General features: G+C 34.2%; 2 protein-coding genes across 4 annotated transcripts; both read left to right on the top strand.

Moving 5' to 3' along the window:
- Positions 1-228: 228 nt before the first annotated feature.
- On the top strand, positions 229-2,418 carry LOC128187647 (macrophage-expressed gene 1 protein-like). The gene has a single exon (XM_052858055.1). It carries the CDS (start codon positions 229-231, stop codon positions 2,416-2,418), a length of 2,190 nt encoding a protein of 729 aa, XP_052714015.1.
- A 2,398-nt stretch (positions 2,419-4,816) lies between these two features.
- LOC128189703 (tetraspanin-4-like) lies at positions 4,817-16,211 on the top strand. 3 transcript variants are annotated; one of them, XM_052861415.1, is made up of 9 exons: positions 4,817-4,853; positions 7,104-7,210; positions 7,422-7,649; positions 13,163-13,237; positions 13,481-13,594; positions 13,695-13,895; positions 14,287-14,370; positions 15,705-15,820; positions 16,080-16,211. In XM_052861415.1, the coding sequence occupies exons 2-9, from the start codon at positions 7,121-7,123 to the stop codon at positions 16,087-16,089; spliced, it is 918 nt and encodes a 305-aa protein (XP_052717375.1). In that variant the 5' UTR covers positions 4,817-4,853; positions 7,104-7,120; the 3' UTR covers positions 16,090-16,211. The 3 variants fall into 3 exon arrangements, with proteins under 3 accessions (XP_052717375.1, XP_052717376.1, XP_052717378.1); XM_052861416.1 differs by lacking the exon at positions 4,817-4,853 and adding an exon at positions 5,106-5,220; XM_052861418.1 differs by lacking the exon at positions 4,817-4,853 and adding an exon at positions 5,285-5,391.
- Positions 16,212-17,466: the final 1,255 nt, after the last annotated feature.

The following is a 17,466-nucleotide window of genomic DNA, read 5'->3' as shown; positions in this document are numbered from 1 at the left end:
CTCAAGAAAATATGTGAAAAAATCGATTGAAGGAGTGCTTGTCAGGGACTGCATTTTATGAGGATTTACGAGTTTTGAAATGTCTGTGATAACGATGAACGTGTGTATTGTTATTGAAAACACGTGAACTTTCATTGTCAACAATGTAATCAGTCACTGGTATCTCTGTTTACTAGTATACTGTATCTCGGCTTCATCTTGATAGTCAACAGTTGGTCATTGGTCACAATGGCGAGCACAAGCAGCTTCGTGTTGGCTGCCGTCGTAATGTTGAATTCGGTTGCATGGGGCTTGGAAGACGCATCGAAGTGCCAATTACCAAAGAATGCGTCTATATTCGGTTTCGAGGTTCTGCCCGGGGACGGATGGGATAACCTTAAAAACGAAATCCGCGGTCGGGTTATCCTCCGCAATTACAGCTTATGTCAAATGACAGAAGATGGCCAGTATCTGATACCAAACGGAGTATTCGCTATTCCCGTCAAGTCCAGTCAAGTCGAACTCTACTCCCAGCTGATTAACAACTGGATGAATTATTCTTCTGACACGGCTGCCAGCATTAACTTAGACGGCTCCATTTCCATTGATGACCTTCCAATAAACGGGAAATTTTCGTTAGATTTCCAGGGGGTCAAGGGTCACCAAGTGAACGATGATTCTGTGACAATGAAAGTAAAAGCAAGGTATGTGCAATATTCAGCAAAATTGCAGCCTATAATGTCTCTGGATCCGTCATTCATGGCTCGCGTCTCCAGCATTGCACAACATATACAGTTCAATAGAACTGCCTCTGCCAAATATGAGAGCCAGCTCCTTGTGAGGGATTTTGGAACGCACGTTGTCACCAGCATAGACGCGGGTGCTGCGATAGTTAAACTTGACCACATTAATAGAAGTTTACTAAAGGATTCTTCCATCAATCGGTACCAGTTATCTTTAGTTGCCAGCTCCGATCTTTTCCATGCTGGTGGAACTGGGACGGTTGATAGTACAACGATGCAAAAATACTACAGCGCTCTCACGCATTCCTCCGTTAACACGTATGGTGGACCTATCTACAAACCGGCCAATTTCAGCATCAACGACTGGGTGGATGGAATCCAAGACAACCTCGTTGCAGTTGACCGGTCTGGAGATCCACTTTCCTTTTTTATTCAGCCCAAACTCTTCCCAAACATCCCTGTGTCAACTGTTTATAAACTAGCTGCTCAGATTGACCAAGCAATCAAGGCTTATTACAAGTACAACACTCACAAAGGCTGCACGGACCGTGACTCGCCCAATTTTAATTACTATGCCAATGTAGACGATGGCTCTTGTTCTCACAACATTACCGGGATGGTTTTTGGTGGCATGTTTCAGCATTGCAACGAGTCAGGTGAAATCCCTAACGTATGTCAAAACTTAGAAAAGAACCCCTTAACAGGGGATTTTTCTTGTCCTGAAGGATTTGATATTACTCCTCTTTTCACTGACCATGAAAGTTTTACTCAAACAAGAAAGGTGTGTTCGAAATATATGGTTTTCTGGTCGAAATGCCACGAAGAAATGTTCTATGGTTCGGCTACATTTACATCTTACTGGTGTGCAGCAAAAGGACAGTTTGCAGTTCCAACTGGATTCCTATTTGGAGGCATCTTTTCAGATGCCATCTCTAATTCAGTTACACAGCAGAAAAATTGTCCACCGTACTTCTACCCAATCAAGACAGCAAAAGACTTAAGCGTCTGTGTGACAAATGATTTTGAGAACGGAGAGAAATATTCTATGCCTTTCGCTGGTTTTTACAGTTGTCAGAACGGAAATCCAGTCACAAATGGACTGGATACGACTCTTAACACCTTTAAATCTTGTCCTCCTGGATACAGCCAGCATCTAGCTACAACGGAGAACGAGTGTGACTTGATGTACTGTACCAGGCCACTTACCACCCCTGCTAGTCCCTATGTTTCGGTCCACAGACCCCCATTCATGAGACCACCTCTGGAAACAAACCAAACTTCCGATTTCCTGGTGAGCGATGACGGACAAGAATGGACTCAGCTCTACTCCGTGGACGCAACGTTTAACGGATTTAACGGGACAGTCGCTGGGTGGATTGTCAACGACGGCACAAACCTAAACATGGAATCGCTGCTCGCGTCTCAACACGCTAGCTCCCAAAACACAGACGATAAAACTGCATCCTCAGACAACGGAAACTTCTTTGGCAAAGATGACCCTATGGCAACCGGAAAGACCGTTGATTTTCATGGTGTTTCTGCAAGTCACGTCTCGTTTATCGTCGGTTCCTCTGTCGCTGCCACGCTTTTCTGCGTTTTATTCACCACGATTTTGTTGGTGATTTTCCTGCGCAGCAAGCGCGGAAACCGCTACCAACGACTGGAAGAAGGCGTCCAGCGTCCAAATAAACATTAAGAGTTTTCTCTACTGTTCAATTCAAACATATCATTAAAAGTTTTATATATGATTAATCGATACTTATAAACGCCGAAATTATTGAACTTGTATAATACATGTATATGATCTTCAGTTGGTAATAAATTTTATCTTGAAAGGTTTTATATTTGATTGATTCTTATAAACGCCAAAATTATTGAACTTGTATAGTACATGTACATATAAATGATCTTCAGTCGGTAATATATTCGACAATTCCATCATCTTGAAAAATAAGACAGACTGTTATGCTGTGATATCTGAAAGGATTTGAGGTGTCCAGAGAGCATTGGTGGTTAATGACAATCTATCTATCTATCTATCTATCTATCTATCTACAGATGTATCAATCTATCATCTATCTACAGATTTATCTATTTATCATCTATCTATCTGTCTACAGATGTATCTATCTATCATCTATCTATCTATCATATCTATCATCTATCTATCTATCTATCTATCTTTTACAATTATTATATATTTTGAAAAGTTTGTTTTAACAATGCTTTTCTTAGCGGAAATCGGAACATGAAGGTTCATGAATCATGAATTTTTTTTATTTTTATTTTTACATATTTACATAACCCACTAATGCATCAATTGAGTCAAACTCGTAAAGGCATATAGACATGTTTTGAGATCAAATGTGTATTTTTTTTAAAACTTATACTAATTAAACATATGTAAACAATAAGAAGACTCGAGCTTTGTTTTCAAAACATAAAAAACCAGCTGCAAACTCTGTTTCTTGGGTTTAACTCAATATTTATCTTCCAAATTTCAAGGATGCTTAAAAATACTTACATGTGTATATTAACCATTATAAACGTTTTAAAACTGAATAATACAACCTTGAGTTCAAATCGTGTCCAAGTCCCTTGGCGCTCTGAAATACCTTGTTCTCAGTCAAAACATTTTTTTCTTTGTTTTGTGAAATCCTTTTAAAAAATTCTTCATCGATTAATAAAACCAAATATTTGTGATTTCAATGATTCATTTATCAGATATCTTAGTATCAAAATTAGAACTGTTTACAAACTTTGTATCTATCTATCTATCTATCTACAGATGTATCTATCTATCATCTATCTATCTATCTATCTATCTATCTATCTATCTATCTATCTATCTACAGATGTATCTATTTATCATCTATCTATCTATCTATCTATCTATCTATCTTTTACAATTATTATATATTTTGAAAAGTTTGTTTTAACAATGCTTTTCTTAGCGGAAATCGGAACATGAAGGTAGCAATCATGAAATGCTTTTTACATAACCCACTAATGCATCAATTGAGTCAAACTCGTAAAGGCATATAGACATGTTTTGAGATCAAATGTGTATTTTTTTTTTTAATTTTACGAAGAAAATAGTTTACTAGCGCATTTTGAATATTTGACCAAGGTAGTCAAGTAAGAAGAGAGATACAGAGGCAAGAATTTATTGTTATTCCAATTAAGCCGTAGTCTTATATTTGTTTACAAATAATTTAAGGTAAGGAATTACCATTAATTTGACAAACAGACCCGTGGCAAACAAGATAACTGATTCAAATTGTTCATTAATAATATTATCAACATGCAGAAATAGCAAAATTTGATTAAAACTTATACTAATTAAACATATGTAAACAATAAGAAGACTCGAGCTTTGTTTTCAAAACATAAAAAACCTTCAAACTCTGTTTCTTGGGTTTAACTCAATATTTATCTTCCAAATTTTAAGGATGCTTAAAAATACTTATATTAACCATTATAAACGTTTTAAAACTGAATAATAAAACCTTGAGTTCAAATCGTGTCCAAGTCCCTTGGCGCTCTGAAATACCTTGTTCTCGTTCAAAACATTTTTTTCCGTTTCACTTAAAACATATAACATAAAAATTCAAAGCCTTTACTGGTCTTTGTTTTGTGAAATCTCTTTTTAAAAATTCTTCATCGATTAATAAAACCAAATATTGGTGATTTTAATGATTCATTTATCAGATATCTTAGTATTAAAATTAGAACTGTTTACAAACTGTTCAAAAAAAAACCTCAACTAGTGTGATAGAAGCAGTAGACGAAGGAGGTTCTTTAAAGGGCATGCAAAATTTTGGATTCAAAGAAGAAAAAATGGAAAGCAAATTTAAATTCTATCAATTTGGAAGTAAATTATTACTGAGACTTTTGTTTCATTTTCAATTCCAATTTCTCAAAATAAATTGTCATTTCGACATCGTTCTTGCAAAAAGATTTTGTCTTATTAAATAGAACTTTCAGGGTAAATGTCACTCTTTATCATCTTGAAAAATGGATATCTTTTTTGCCGTGGCCATCGATTGGAAAATCGATAAGAAATCGATAAGGAAAACAAACAGCATAGGTAGCTGATAACGAAAAAATGTCGACGCAGCTTGTCCTTATGTAAGTTTGAAAACTCTAATATATTACTGATGGTTATGAAATGATTAGCATGGATCATTGTATTATGATATTTTTTTCACTGAGTAATACAAATATTCTTGTTAAAATAAACCCTAAACATCTTTTCATGACTGTTTTCTTTCGTATTACAATTTCATATAAATGAGATATACTTCTTAGTCACTGTTGTGACAAGTACATATTTAATATATGAAAATGATGGTTTTCTATTTAGAACACCGCTGTTTTCCTTTGTACGACTGAATTTGGAGTGAGCAAACGATAACTATTTCACGAAAAAATTAATTAAAAAGTTCAACATAGTAACGAACTATATTCTATGGTATGCGCTAACAACAAAGCAAAGGTTTGTAAAAATAAGTTGCAACTGTTCAAAAGCCTGGTTTAAATACAGGGATATGATTTCGTTATCTGTAAAAGCAAACAAAGACTTAAGCAAAATATAGATTAGTGAAAAGAAACATATTTAAGCAGGAATTTTAAATGGTGTATTTAAATTGGTAAAATTTTCATAATGGTATGTATAAACATTACACTGTGTTATTTCATTCCCCAATTTATCTGTCTGTGAATATGTTTTATCTAAGATGACCAATAAATTCAATGTTACTAGTTGTGATTTCATATAGAAATATTGGAATAGTTTGTTCATATACATGTAATAGTATATTATTCTTAAGTTCAACCCGTTTGAAAATGTCTATAATCACCTGAATACTAGGTACAGGTCTTACTACTAAGAAGAACGTTTTTCTTATCAAACGTCTGCAATGTAACGTATTTTTACTATGTATATTTAAAAAAAAAATTACGTGCTTTATCATTAGGTCTAAATTTATTGACAACTCATGTGCAAGATCCTTTGCAATTTTTAATAATCAGGTAGTCCACCTTTGTTTTAAGTACATCTTAAATTATGTTTGGCATAAAATTAATCAAAGAAATCGAAGTTTCTGAGGTAACCCCCTCCTCTCAGTTCTCTTTGTTTCCTCAATGCTTACACTTTAACAGTCATGTTGCCACATCCTTCACATTTAATGATGTATCTTATACATCTATAAAGATCGGGCTTGTTTGTTGACAGTATCGACAATTGTTCGAGAAGTTTGCTTTTTCACCGAACTTGTCATTTGTTTGATGAACTAATAGACATAAGTGTTTTCCACCACACTATGGCATTCTTTCACCAAACGTCGTCTAAGCCAGCTTCGCTTACATCATTGTTAACGACCAATGTACAAGATTCCTGTACAAACTGAAACAATGCGCTAAATGTAAATGAAATGGATGTTGTGTATTCTTTAATATATAAGTACGATTATAAGTAATTCAATGTAAATCTTTTAACGCCTCTACACATTTTTATTTCAAAGTAGCCATTAAAACTATTTAATGGTGGTTAAAATATAAAATAAAAATCTGATCACATGATATAGTTTGGCAGAATATTTAATAGTTTTGGAAAAGCAGTTTTTCGACGCTCCCGATTCATTGCTGATTTTATAAAAATCAGCAGCAATGTCATCCTCTATGTCATTTTTTTTTAAAAACTTGCCCACGAAGTCTTTGCTTGTTCATATATAATGCCGGAGAATCAAAACATCAATACACGTACTCGTCCTGCAGGTTTTGTCATGGTATAGAGTACTGTAAAGTGGTTATTTACGCGTTGGGGAAATTTACACTAGTTACGCGGTAGGCCTAAAACCGCTTTTAAAATACCCCCGCGCGTACAGTAAAACCTCAACATTTTAGAGTGGTATACATGTATCACGCATCCGCGTATTAATACCCACACGTATTGTTTGACCATAGAAAACACGTACTTAACCACCAGTGTAAATAACCACATTACAGCATTGCCTGGCGTTGACAGACGTGTAAGCCAAAGCTTGGGGTAGGGCGACATCTGGTGGAAGATTGCACTCAATATCACAAGAAAGCGCACATAGCGGAGATTAACAGTTACTGTTGATATTTTGGAAGGAAATCCAATAGAATCAACAGTGTTGATTTTAAACTGAAATGTTGCTTTTATAAAATGTACTCGTTTAAATTTACAGACAGAACGAGCTCTCTTAACACTTTTGTACCTTAACTTTTAATTATGTATACAATGGATATATTTAGTCTCTTATTTTGAATACATGTATATGAATTTCAACAATTTTAAAACAAATAAAGTTAATGTCTCATAGATTAATGTATATTCATGTTTTCATTATATAGATTCTGCTAACGTAATCATGGCTACCGATCAAGGCGGAACATTTGACCCATTCAAACAATTCGGAATATTTGGGATAGCGTTTTTGATAATCAATGCAGTTCTTGTAGTAAGTACTCTAATATTCTTTTACTTTTACAAGGTATATCAATTATCATTACAATATTGCATTTGTCAGGAGGAGGTTCGCATTATAGTAAAAATTGAACAATGTATGTCTTAGAAGGGTTCAGAAACATTTATTTTTCATAATTGTATGGTTTTGATAAAGTCAAACGTTTATTTTTCTTTTAATTTACACTATAACCTTACTTTTTCAGTTCATGGGATTAGGGTTGGTTACCGTTGGTTCCCAAGCTTTAAATGAATTGTCAAAGATCAATTCAGAAAACATCAAACCCCTTCTGGAATTGGATTCCGTTCAAGCAATTGTCATGGTCACAACTCTCTCTATTATTCTTATCGTAATTGGAATAGTACTCACATTGGGGGCGTTTGGACTTGGTATCGCTGGAGTATATTTTAAAAAAAAGTTCATTCTACTTCAGGTCAGTATCAATTTATGGTAAGGCAATTATTTTGTAAATGATACACACTTGATATTTTTATAAATCAATTTACTACATGTAAAAGTTAAGAAAATGTCTTCTTAATTATGAAATATGTATTCATGTAATCATAACTATACAAAATTAGGATAAGGCCATAAGATCACGTGAGTTTTTAAACGAATTAAATATATATCATACAAATTAAAATTATCACCCATTAATGTTTAAATAATGAAAAAACTATAATAAAATCAATGTTAACACTTGATATCATAAATTTGGTTTTAAGTCTAAATTTTGAGGAAATTTAAAAGTTGTTTGATAGTAAAAGTACACGTATCACTGGAGAGACCGACTGAATAATCCTGTACTGGATTGTTGTACAAGCTTCCGTAGTTTTAATCGTCTTCCCGGGATCAAAATATCTAATCCAAAATAAACAATAATTTATGCATTTATTTTAAAATTTCTCTTGCATTTTCAACTTGTGTCTACTCATTGGACACAAACTCTGAAATTTTTGTTTTTTTTTTTTTGGGGGGGGGGGGGGGGGGCAGAAAAAGCAATCTATCAATGGAAAATTCACGATCAATGCAAGAATACTCACGATTTCCACGAGTTCAAAATCGTCTTAAATTCGTTTGCAGCTGTAGAGGACAGTTTTAGGCGACGAAGGTCAGTTGTATAAAGTACTTTTGCACCACCTTTCTGAATTTATGAATCATAATTCGTCTCTTGTACTTATATTAATAAAAAGATATATGAGAGGTTATCATGTCGTCGTTCAGTTTTCACATTTAGTTATTTCATGCCAAAATAAGTTGACTTTCTAATTTTCCTCAGCCTAGTTTTCATTCCGTCTTAGAAAAGAGCTGTTAACAGTCAGCTACAGCGTTATTGTACGTGCACTGAAACGTTTCGGTGATGTTCAGATAAGGCTTAGGTCTTCCCGTGAAATTACAAACCGCCGACTGATGACGTTTGGTGGAAAGTTATACTTTTATTAAAGATTCAAAATATTAATCGGTCTAAACAAATCAAGAACGCATGACTGTTTCAATTTCTTTCATGAATTTTAATTATTGAATTATCAATATACTGTTTTCATTGACTATATTTACGACAACTTAAAATATTAAAATATATTAAAGTTGACACGAACTCATTAAGCATTTGGTCGCCATATTAGTTTCGATCGCTCTTCAACAGCCACTAGGGAATACAAGTTACGGTCGGTTGCTTTTCTGACCGAAGCGTTCTGAGGCGTGTTCAACAGAGCGAGCGCCAATATGCCCTGTGCCCGCAACACAACTTCTGGCGAGCGCTCTCTCTGCTGAACACGTCTCGGGTTACACGGACTTCTAGGAGTAACATGTTTGTAAAAAAGAAACTGCAATCAATAAAACATATCAAAAGATAATTTACTTTTTGAAAGACTTTCCACGTCATCTGCATTATCTTATCTTCGTGCACATCGAACACGTTCATACAGAGTGCAAAACGTCTGCATTTTTTTTGTTGACCCCGGTCGAAATGAATTCAACACAGTAGATAAGTGAAAGTAAAATCCAAGAAAGTAACAATGTAATACTGTTTTTACAGGTTTCTTCAAAAACACGTCAATGCTACAGATCGAGGTTCGCGCATGTGCAAAATTATTATAGTACGGCATAGGAAAACGTTCTAAGACGATCGAGGTTTTTTTTTTTAATAAGTGTGCTTGGATTTAAGTCTGTTTTGTTTCGTTTTTCATGGGATATTCCCATTTTGCAGTGGCTGTCATATTGTATTGGTTCAAACGCGTTTCTGCAAATATGTCCGTCCAATGTGACGTTTAGGGTGAATGAAAAACCTGAATGCGGTGAAGCATGAATAGTGATCTCGGTCTTGGGGTTGTGTAGCGATAAACTTAACAATAGAAATCGAAAACTCATGTGGCGGTAGTCGGAGATAACAGGGAAAAGAGGCTTTCAAAATGTGCACCCCTACGAATGTTATTGTCATTTAAATTTTAGATCACGTGATTTTATTTGGCCCTTTCAATTTCGCAGTAAAAATCATGCCTCGTGTTTATAGTCTATTTCATAAATGTAGTCAAATATAAAATCTAGAGGTTTTTTGATTTTAAACTTTATCGTCATTAATTGGTGGAGAAAATGAGTTCTAGAAATAAATGTGACAATACAAAAAAAGTTTTTGTCCGCTGTTGCAACAATTAATATGCTCGTAGAGATCCCCCCTGAGGGTTAATTTTCGATCCGCAAATGACCTAGTAATAGCATCAATAGTGAAACAGACTATATTATTACCTAATCAAAGGGATTTTGTTGTGTTATTACAAATTAAATATTTGCGTCTATTTTGAACTGCCGGTCAATAGACGGCGATCTATTATACCGCCGGTCAATAGACTGCGATCTATTGGACCGGCAACGTATTTACATCCTATTTACATCCTTTCGATAGTTCTCATGGAATATATATTCCTTTACATAGACGCTGTTTTCAGTACTTGGTGAAACCAAATTCAATGTTATCAAAGACTCCCCCTTCTTTGTGTAAACTAATATTAAATTGAGATGTTGTAAATCATGCAACAGGTTTTGTGCATGTAAAAGATGGGGGGAAAAATCTCGATATATTGCATAATAGCACGAATACCATCTGCAATATGCGAATTGTAAACCCCGAAAACTAAAAAAGGAATTAGGTAATAAAACAATTATTTAATGCTTGAACAGTCAATAGACCAGAATTTTTTCCCTTGGTGCAGGGAACAGCTTAGTATGATCTATTGCCCTCGGCCGTTGGCCTCGGGCAAAAGATCATACTGAGCTGTTCCCTGCACCTCGGGAAAAACATTCTGGTCTATTGACTGCTCAAGCATTAAATAATTGTATACTATTTTATGCAGAATGTTCCTTGAAAATGACTTGAAATACTAAGTTTTTATGCAAAACAGACACTCATTATTTTTCTAAAAACATGGTATTGCACACCACAAGCATCACACATGGCTATGATTTTATTAAGCAACCCAACGTTTATATTTTCAACCACTCTACACGTGGTTGAACACGAACGATAACTCTGTTCTGAATATTATCGTTTAATATAAATAACCGATATATGGTGAAATAAGACATACATGTACATCTTAAACGATTTTCATGTTTTAACATAAATCCAAGTAGAATATGATATGAAAAACGACCAGTACTTACGTATTTTGAGAATATTATCCAATACTTATACTTCCGCTCGAAATTTCACAGGAACTGAACAAATCTCGGTGAAGTCTTGTGAACTTTCATTCGAGCACCTCTGGATTTGTTACATACTTAGCAACGATAAAGAAAACATTCCGAACACATTCGCAGGGGTGATGTAGGTGTTGCCTAAAATCTATGAGAAATCTATGCTTAATAATGCAAACAAAAAAAAAGGCAAAATTTACGGTGTTCCGATGGGGCCACTTCGACCAACCTTTGCACTTTCGCCTATAGGTCGAAGATTCGAGAGTGCGAAGTTGCGAAGGCGAAAGTGCGACGGCGAAGGAGCGAAAGTGCGAAGCTGTGACGGCGAAGCGTGAAGATGCGATGGCGAAAGTGCGAAGGCGAAGGAGCGATACTACTATCGCTCCTTCACCTTCGCAACTTCGCACTCTCGCCTTCGCAACTTTGCACTCTCGCCTTCGCCTTTTTTGATAGCATTCAGAAAGTCTCGGTCGATTACATAGAATTTGATGCAGGCACCGTACTCGCCTAGGTTTTCCGATTAATCCATGATATAATTGGTACGCATGCGCCAGGCCATTGTGATTCCTATGAATGTTTATAAATATTGTAATGTGTATATGTGGCATATATGTTTACCTGTGCTGGCTATGCCTAAAAATTATATACTCCACATAAAATGTAATGTCCGCCATAATGTATACACATGCACTTCCAGACTCTTGTCACTTACCAGCTGTCTGTTTACCGTGGATCAAACAGAGTAACATTCTAATTTCATTATGCTCATGTACGGATCTAGAGGGGGAGAGGGGGTCTGCCCCCCCCCCCCCCCCCATCCCGGAAAATTCAATATTAATAACTTCAAACATGCAGTAAAAGGGGAGAGAGGGTCCGGATCACATCCCCTCAGAAAATTTAATTTTATTAATTTTATATAATAGAATCTCCAAAATATGTCTCGAAACCCCCCCCCCCCAACCCCCCCGCTCCCCGACAAATATAATTATCCATCGACCCCCCCCCCCCCCCCCCGAAAAAGTTATGGATCTGCGCAGGCTGTTGAAAATAAATTGTAAAAAGTTCATTGTCTGCCTCAGATGTCTTTTTCTACCGGTAAAATTTTCTTTAAATGATACACCTCTGCGAATGTTATTGTTATTCAAATTTTAGACCACGTGATTTTATTTGACCCTTTCAGTTTCGCAGCAACAATCGTGCCTCGTGTTTATAGTCTATTTCACAGAATCTAGGTTCTTGTCGTCAATTATAAAATCTAGAGGTTTATTGATTTTAAACTTTATCTTCATTAATTGGTAAATAAAATGTGGTCTAGAAATAAATGTGACAATACAAAGATTAGTTTTTGTCTGCTGTTGCAACAACTAACATGCTTAAAAGAGATCCCTTCTGAGGATTAATTTTCGATCCGCGCCTGGCCTAGTAATAACATCAATAGTGAAATAGACTATACTATTTTATGCAGAATGTTCTTTGAAAATGGCTCGATATACTAAGTTTTTATGCAAAACAGACACCCATTATTTTTTTTAAACATGTTATTTCACTATACAAGCATCAAACATGGCTGTGATTTTATTAATCAACCCAATGTTTATATTTTCAATCACTCTACACGTGTTTGAACACGAACGATAACTCTGTTCTGAATATTATCGTTTAATATAAATAACTGTTAGATGGTGGAATAAGACATACATCTTAAAAGCTCTCCACGTTTTAACATAAATCAAAGTAGGATATGATATGAAAAACGATCAGTACTTACGTATTTTGAGAATTTTATCCGAACACTTTTACTTTCGCTCGAAATTTCACAGGAATTGAACACATCTCGGTGAAGTCTTGTGAACTTTCATTCGAGCACCTCTGGATTTATTACGTACTTAGCAACGATAAAGAAAACATTCCGAACACATTCGCAGGGGTGGATAGAGAGCTCCACAATTATAAAAAGGCGAAGACGGAAGCGCGAAGATGCGAAGGCGCGAGTGCAAAGTTGCGATGGCAAAGGAGCGATAGTAGTATCGCTACTTCGCCTTCGCAACTTCTCACTTTCGCCTTCGCAGCTTTGCGCTTCGTCGTCGCATCTTCGCACTTTCGCCGTTGCATCTTCGCACTTTCGCCTTCGCAACTTCGCACTCTTGCATCTCGACCTAAAGGCGAAAGTGCAAAGGTCGGTCGAAGTGGCCTCATCGGAACACCATAAAAATTAGATGTTACTTATAAATATTGATGTCTTTCCCATTTCAGTATGCCATTTTTGTTTTGATTTTACTTCTTATGAAGATTGTTGTCATAGCTTTGTGGTTCACAATGAAAAACGAGGTATGTTTTACAGATTTGATCAAATGCATATAGTGAATGAAAAATGAAAATAATAATAACAAACTGTCAATCATCTCAAAAATTCATAAAGCGAAATATGAATTTAAATATCGGTATTATCCTTAAATTGGGATAAACAATTTTAAAAAAAACCCACACACACAGACACAAAATTGTATCAATATTAATCCTACTTAAAACATAATTGACTATTTTTATTTAACCTTAAATCATTATTTGTAGGTAGAGACGGATATGCAAGAACAAATGGTGACAATATTGCACTCTTATTATTTAGATGACAGGACTACAAGCAGCTATCCCATATCTAATGCTTGGAATTACTTGTTTTTGACGGTAAATTGAATCGTTTTGAGTTGATCGCACAGTTCATTCTGTTCGGGATATTTTAGGCACTAATTTACATGTAGTTCATATTTATTCCTGATTTTCAAAGCTTGGCTGTTGTGGAGTTAATCCTGTAATATCAACAACGAATGATTTCGATGGTACGTCTTGGTGTACGACGTCAGGAAGCTGTCAAGCAACTGCCTCACAAATCCCAAAGACCTGCTGCCTCAATATTAACAAAAACAATTATACCTCTGCTCCATCTGCATGTCATGCAAGCGTTAACCTAGGAACATACAATACAAAGGTTGTATAATTTTTAAGTGAAAAGACTACATATATATGATTAAAAAATATATCATTTTAAAGTTTAGTTTTTCTTAAAGCTACGTATACTCTAACAAATACTCTACAAATAGGGGTAAAAAAATCTTTTGTTCTACCGCTGAGCAGATATATGTCCTCTATTTATAATAAAAGGAATTCTGACCAATTTTTGTCAACCAACAGTTTTTTGGTCGACTATTTAAAAATATCTATGGTCGTTCAAGTTTGGCTAAAATGTTAAAGAGATGTCTAAATGTTTATTAGTTCAAAAAAATATTACGACTGGCCCGCTACAAAATTTTGATGATTATCCCTTTTAATTTGTTTGTTTAACGTATTTTATTCAGCTTATTCCACTTTTGTATTTTCAGGGTTGTTACGCTGCACTGAAGGAAAGGTTGCTGTATCATTCATTGAGCATCATTGTTCTTGCTTTAACGACTATGTTTATTGAGGTAAAATACTTCATTCTTCAGTACCTATTTGCTATATCTGACAGTGAATATATATATTTGTTGAGGTAAAATACTTCATTCTTCAGTGCCTATTAGCTATATCTGACCGTGAATATATATATTTATTGAGGTAAAATACTTCATTCTTCAGTACCTATATACAATATATTTGAAACATTTGCAAAAACTCTTATTAGCTTTATTTTTTTTTAAAACATATTTTTGACTTTTCACAAAGTACATGTAATGGTAATGCGTAACTTCAAGAAAAAGTAAGCAAAGTAAGTAATGGTAATGGTAATGGTAATGGTTATTTAATGCCCAAATTCATGAAGTGATGATAATTTAATGCATTACTTTACAATGTAATTCGCCCTAAGCCTGGGATATATATATATATATATATATATATATATATATATATATATATATATATATATATATATATATATATATATATATACATACATACACACCATCGGGTTATATATGTAGAATATACGTGTTCGTTTGTTGTAACATATGTTTAACATATATATACACATATATATCTAGACGTTGAAGTTAAAACATAATGTCCTAATATAGGTAAAAACCTTTTTATGCATATCATAGAAATATATATTTAATTTTTGAATGTCTTACCTCTGAATTATATTAATTTTGTCTTCTTATCCTTTAAAAAGACATTATTTTGTAGCTTAAAATTTTATGTTATATTTGTGTCCATGATTTTTTGATTTTTTTTTGCTTTTGTGAAATATAGCTAGGTTGTTCTTTTTTCGTATCTTTAGGAATGGATTTAGGTTTTTTATTTTTAATTTTTATACAAAACAAAGTTCATTCATATATTTTTAACAAAGATTTTGTCATTTTGTCAAAAAAAAGGTTATTCCTTATCTTACATTATTTGTAAACAGATATGACTCGAGCTCTACATAACAGTGAATTCTTACCTCTGTATCTCTTATAACTTGACTTCTAACATTAACAGTTTGGTCAAACATTCAAAATACCCAAGTAATTCATTGTTAATATAAAAAATAAAAAATAAATTTTTCCCTCAACTCGTTTTAAATTCCTATAAATGTTGATATTTTGTATTTGGACATGATATTAGTACCTATAACTCTGATTACAGATAGCTAAAACTGCAACTTATTTTCAACATATGTCCAACACGCATAGCAATTTTACCTTGTAGGATATTAATTACAAATAACTTTGACTACTCCATGAACAATATACAAGTATATATCCATGAACAATATACAAGTATATATATTCACAACAGAATAACGTTGTTTAGTATCATGGGAACATTATAATTTCAGGTAAAAGCGTTGAGCTTGGTGTTTTTGATACGTGGTAAAAACAGACAACAGTGTCTCACCCTATGTCGCAACATGTGCGTGTCACCGTCAGTGGGAGTTGCACCAGATAAAAGCAGGTAATATAAGGGACATCAAGGATGATGTTTTGCAATCTCTATTTCATCTTTTCCACGGGGATTATTCATTTAACATTAATATGTGAATCGATATTTAGAAAATACTATCTTGTGAACAATTGAAAAAATCCTAAATTTTATACATTATTTTTTTGTGCTATCGGAGAAATACTAATTGATATGTCATTTAAAAAAAAATTTAATAACTGTGCCGTTTAAATTGTTATATGAACACTAAATATTGTTTTCTCAATTCCAGATGGATTTGAAATTGATTCACATCACGAAGAAGTAAATCGAATATACACACTCTAAGAGCTTGTTAACTTATTTGATTGTTGTACTGCAATTGATAAGATCAGTAAATGGAACTAGACACGATTAAAGATCAAAGTCTTTAAATTTATATGGTTTTTTTTTCATTTTTATGCGTAAATATGTTATTTTGGGAGAATTGAATGTTTAACCAAAATTTAGGTATAAGCGGTTAAGATACAAGCGAGATGCAGAGGTAATATATACAAAGCCCCAGTCTTGTTTTCGTTTACAGATAACGTACTGATAAGATAATATAAGATAAAAGAAGCTGTCGATTAATAGCGTATTGTTTTTCATGATAATAGTATGGACGCTTGAAAACAAGATGATTATAAGATAATGCATTTAAAAATATAAGTTAATACATGTTTCACGGCTCGGTCCCAAAAAAATCTAATGATACCAAATGACTTGGTTCAGTCAGTGGTCATGCTATTGTATTGTCATTTTGTTAATTTTGAATTTACCGGGTGGCAGTAAATACAAAATTTAAAACTGCCACCCGGTGAATTCAAAATTCACAGCATGACAGTATTCATGAGAATTAATGTCAAAATTTGCAATGATTAGCGCACTTTGGTGGAAAAATAAAACAGCAGCTTACGTTGATCAATTTATTTATTAGTATCTATCTTTAAAAAATGAGTTACAGTAAGCAAATAGATAAGCAAACATTATATAAACAGTGCCTGTTTGGGAGGGTAACACCCCGAGAATTCGTATTGTTATACTTTCATGTAAAATACTGAAATCTGATTGGTTTAGACGAAGTTCATAATCTGTTCTATTACCCTCAGCATTACGAATTGTTACATGCGCGAAAATCATGCGCGTACGGTTCGCCTTAGAATTCACTTTATTCCTATCTAAAAGCAGTGATGTTTTCTTTAAAATTAAGACATTCAGTACAACAAAATAAATAGTGCCTGTTTGGGAGGATAACAGTTGAAATTGACACCCCGAGAAAACCATTGATTGGTTTAGACGCAGTTGACAATTCGTTCTATTACCCTCAGCGTTAGCAACACACTTAGCAACGGGTAACACAACGAATTGTTATATTAAATTAAATACAAATGACTCACAAGCTATGCAGTATTCATTATTTTTGCTTTTAGGGATTATTAATGCGGGCGGTTTTCGTAAGGAAGGGGTGATGTAAGAAATCCGTTACTTTTAACTTTAATGCAGAAAGTCACTTTGTAAATAAACAACTATGGATGTTGACTTGGGTTTGGCATCTCCGCGTCACGATTTTGCGCTCTGCAGAATCACGTTGGACTATAACATTTTCTTCTTTCACCCCCCCCCCCCTTAATCTAACGACA

The sequence above is a fragment of the Crassostrea angulata genome, chromosome 6 (genome assembly GCF_025612915.1).
Source record: "Crassostrea angulata isolate pt1a10 chromosome 6, ASM2561291v2, whole genome shotgun sequence".
Classification (NCBI taxonomy): domain Eukaryota; kingdom Metazoa; phylum Mollusca; class Bivalvia; order Ostreida; family Ostreidae; genus Magallana; species Magallana angulata.
The sequence above is the reverse complement of the archived record's forward strand: the minus strand, read 5'-3'. Positions and strand labels throughout refer to the sequence as shown.